The 3,168-nt window shown below is 21.0% G+C and overlaps 1 protein-coding gene across 1 annotated transcript in view; it reads left to right on the top strand.

The window, feature by feature from the left end:
* LOAG_17579 (hypothetical protein) overlaps nt 1-3,168 on the top strand; it is a gene marked incomplete at both ends in the record, with an annotated part of 14,769 nt that overhangs the window by 8,715 nt on the left and 2,886 nt on the right. Inside the window, 3 exons of the mRNA XM_020450239.1 lie at nt 822-947; nt 1,629-1,761; nt 2,407-2,642. Coding sequence (XP_020306105.1) covers nt 822-947; nt 1,629-1,761; nt 2,407-2,642 — 495 coding nt within the window. The remainder of the gene's footprint in view (nt 1-821; nt 948-1,628; nt 1,762-2,406; nt 2,643-3,168) is intronic.

Genomic DNA, 3,168 nt, shown 5'->3' on the forward strand with positions numbered 1-3,168 from the left:
AATAATAATAATAATAATAATAATAATAATAAATAATAATAATAATAATAATAATAATAAATAATAATAATAAGAATAATAATAATAATAGTAGTAATAATAATAATAATAATAATAATAATAATAATAATAATAATAATAATAATAGTAATAATAATAATTATAAATAATGATAATAATAACAAATAGTGGTAATAATAATAATAATGATAGTAATGACAGTAATAATAATAATAATAATAATAATAATAATGGTAATAATAGTAACGATAATAATAATATTAATGATAACAATAATAATGATAATGGGGTAATTAACGCTAATGGGTGTATTTAATGTATTTCAAATGTGATATTTTTGCAGTCAGTTGATGAGAATGTCGAAATTTTAACGAATAAGTAATCAGCGACTTAAATATTTTTCTCTTTTTTCCATGACTAATTTCATATCGAATGAAATGATTTAAAAAATTCCAAACTCATGTCAGTTTTTTTGAAATGACTCAAATGCAAGACATAATTCATATCTTTAAAAAAACAAAAAACATATTCTTTTGTTAAAAAAGTGTCTTTAATATTGTTTAATATTGTTTAATTTTCAATTATGTAATATCGTATAATATTTGCATAAAACTAATTTTTAGATTATCGTAGAATTTTTTTTTTTTGGACTCAAAGATAAAATTATTTCGAGTCTAATGATAAATTTTTGAAATTACTAGATAAAAACAAATCTAGGAAATATTATGGTGTGATAGAAAAAATGAAGAAACAGAAAGCAAAAAAAAAATTTCTTTTTCAATTTTTTTTTTTTTTTGCAGGAAATGGATTCATTTGTACCGTATTTGCGAGTAGATGACAGTAGACAAAAACAACTTGCAAAACGAATTGATGAGATTATACATATGCGAACAAGCGATAATATCGATCGTTACAATACTTTTACAGTACTTCATTCTTGTTAACTTTTATATAAAAGTGTTTAAACAATATTTTGATATTTTTTGAATAGTGCTAATTTTCCATCCTAAAATATAAAACCAACGAAATTCCTGAGAATGATACTCGAATACTGGATTACTGATATTATTGGAATGTAGAAGTTTTTGATTTTTAAAGATTATCTCTAGTATTTGTTAAAAGTTCTGGTTGAAATTTGACAAATATTATTTTGATTTCAGTATTGTGTTTACATTGGAAAATTTCATTTCTTCCATTTTTCCTTTGGCAATTCAATAGTTTTAATTTACAATTTAGTTGTATAAATTTATTAATTACTTTGCACTAATATTTAATTTAATTACATCACTTCGTTTGATTTTAATTTTGAAGGATGATTATAATTGTAATATAATTAATTGAAAGGGGGTAAATAAATTCCTGAGAGTTATTGGAAGCGAGGAGGAAATTTGGTTAATTACTATTTTAAGATCAATTTATCTGATGTGTGTTTCCAAAAACAAAAAATAAACTTTTTAATTTTATAGTTTACTTTTTTTCAAAAAACCTAACCTTTTTTAGCTCACAGTTTTTTTAGCAAAAAAGTGGGAAAAGTCGAAAATGATATTAAATATTGTTCAAGTATTCTTTTATCAAATATTATTTTAATTTCGTTAATTAAATTATAGGATGCATATGATAAACAGGTATGGATCTCAGGTGTATCAGTTCCATTAACACAATGTGGTTGGTTAAGTACACGTACCGGTAATATTGGTACTCAAAATTGCAATAATTTGCTATCAGTTATATGTGAAAAAGGTTTGAAATTATTATTAAACAATTAACAACGGTTATTATTTAGAATTGAATTTAAATGATCATAATTATAAGGAAATAGGAATAGAATAGAATTGCTACTGTTTTGTAGATTTTAATAGAATTATTAATTAATACTTAATGGCAAATTAGTACTTAATACCAATACTTAATACTAAATATAAAAAATAAAGAAAAATTAATACCAAATAAAAAAATAATACAAATTAATATTTAATACTAAACTAGTACTTAATAATTAATACTTAATACTTAATGGCATGCAAACTTTCGTAATAAGTATTGCTTTAAATGTCAATAATATTTGATAACAGAAAACGGAAACAGGATTCCTCAACCTTTTAATGAACTTATCCGGAAAATTGGAAATGAAATAAAGGATGGGAGAAAGGAATTGGAAGAAAATTAATATAATTAATTGTAACTTTCGGTGAATGCAAAAAGAAATAACTCAAGTTATTGCTTTAAAGAAACAATAATGTATGATAGAAAGATAAGTAGAAGTGATATCTAATTGAAAAGGAAACTGAAAAGTGATAATTAACTAAGGTAATCACAAGTAATTACGATTGATTGTCAGCCATAATAGAAAGGAAACAATAATCACAAATAATTAATTAATTGCAGGTGTGCTATCATATGATGAACCGGCACTTTGGCGAGGTGGTATAATCATTGCAATAATTGCATTAATTATACTTTTAACCATCATTTTACTGTTAGCTGTTTGTTGGTATAGAAAATCACAGAAACGGAAAGAAGAGGAAGTAAGCCGGAAAGAATGCATCCGTGCTTCATTAAGACTTAGCAAATTGGTTAATGAATTACGGAAAAATGATGGTGGTGGTCGAATTTTTACTAATGTATATTATCTAATCAAATTTATTTTTTTACTTTTTTCGATAATTTACTTGATTTGATGAAATTGTTTTTGCTAAAATAGTACTTGAATTCCATATTTAAAAAAAAAAAAACTAATACTTTTTAATTATCATCCACAATTATGAACATTTATTATTAAGTTATTATATTACTTTTTTTTCTAACTCACTATTATTATCACCGTTGTCTCAGACTATCATTATCATTATAACTGCCGTAATGAAGCATATCATTATTGTTATTATCACTATCTTCATTATTATTATTATTATTATTATTATTATTATTATTATTATTATTATTATTATTATTATTATTATTATTATTATTATTATTATTATTATTATTATTATTATTATTATTATTATTATTATTATTATTATTATTATTATTATTATTATTATTATTATTATTATTATTATTATTATTATTATTATTATTATTATTATTATTATTATTATTATTATTATTATTATTATTATTATTATTATTATTATTATTATTATT

The sequence above is a fragment of the Loa loa genome (genome assembly GCF_000183805.2).
Source record: "Loa loa unplaced genomic scaffold supercont3.97, whole genome shotgun sequence".
Lineage (NCBI taxonomy): Eukaryota > Metazoa > Nematoda > Chromadorea > Rhabditida > Onchocercidae > Loa > Loa loa.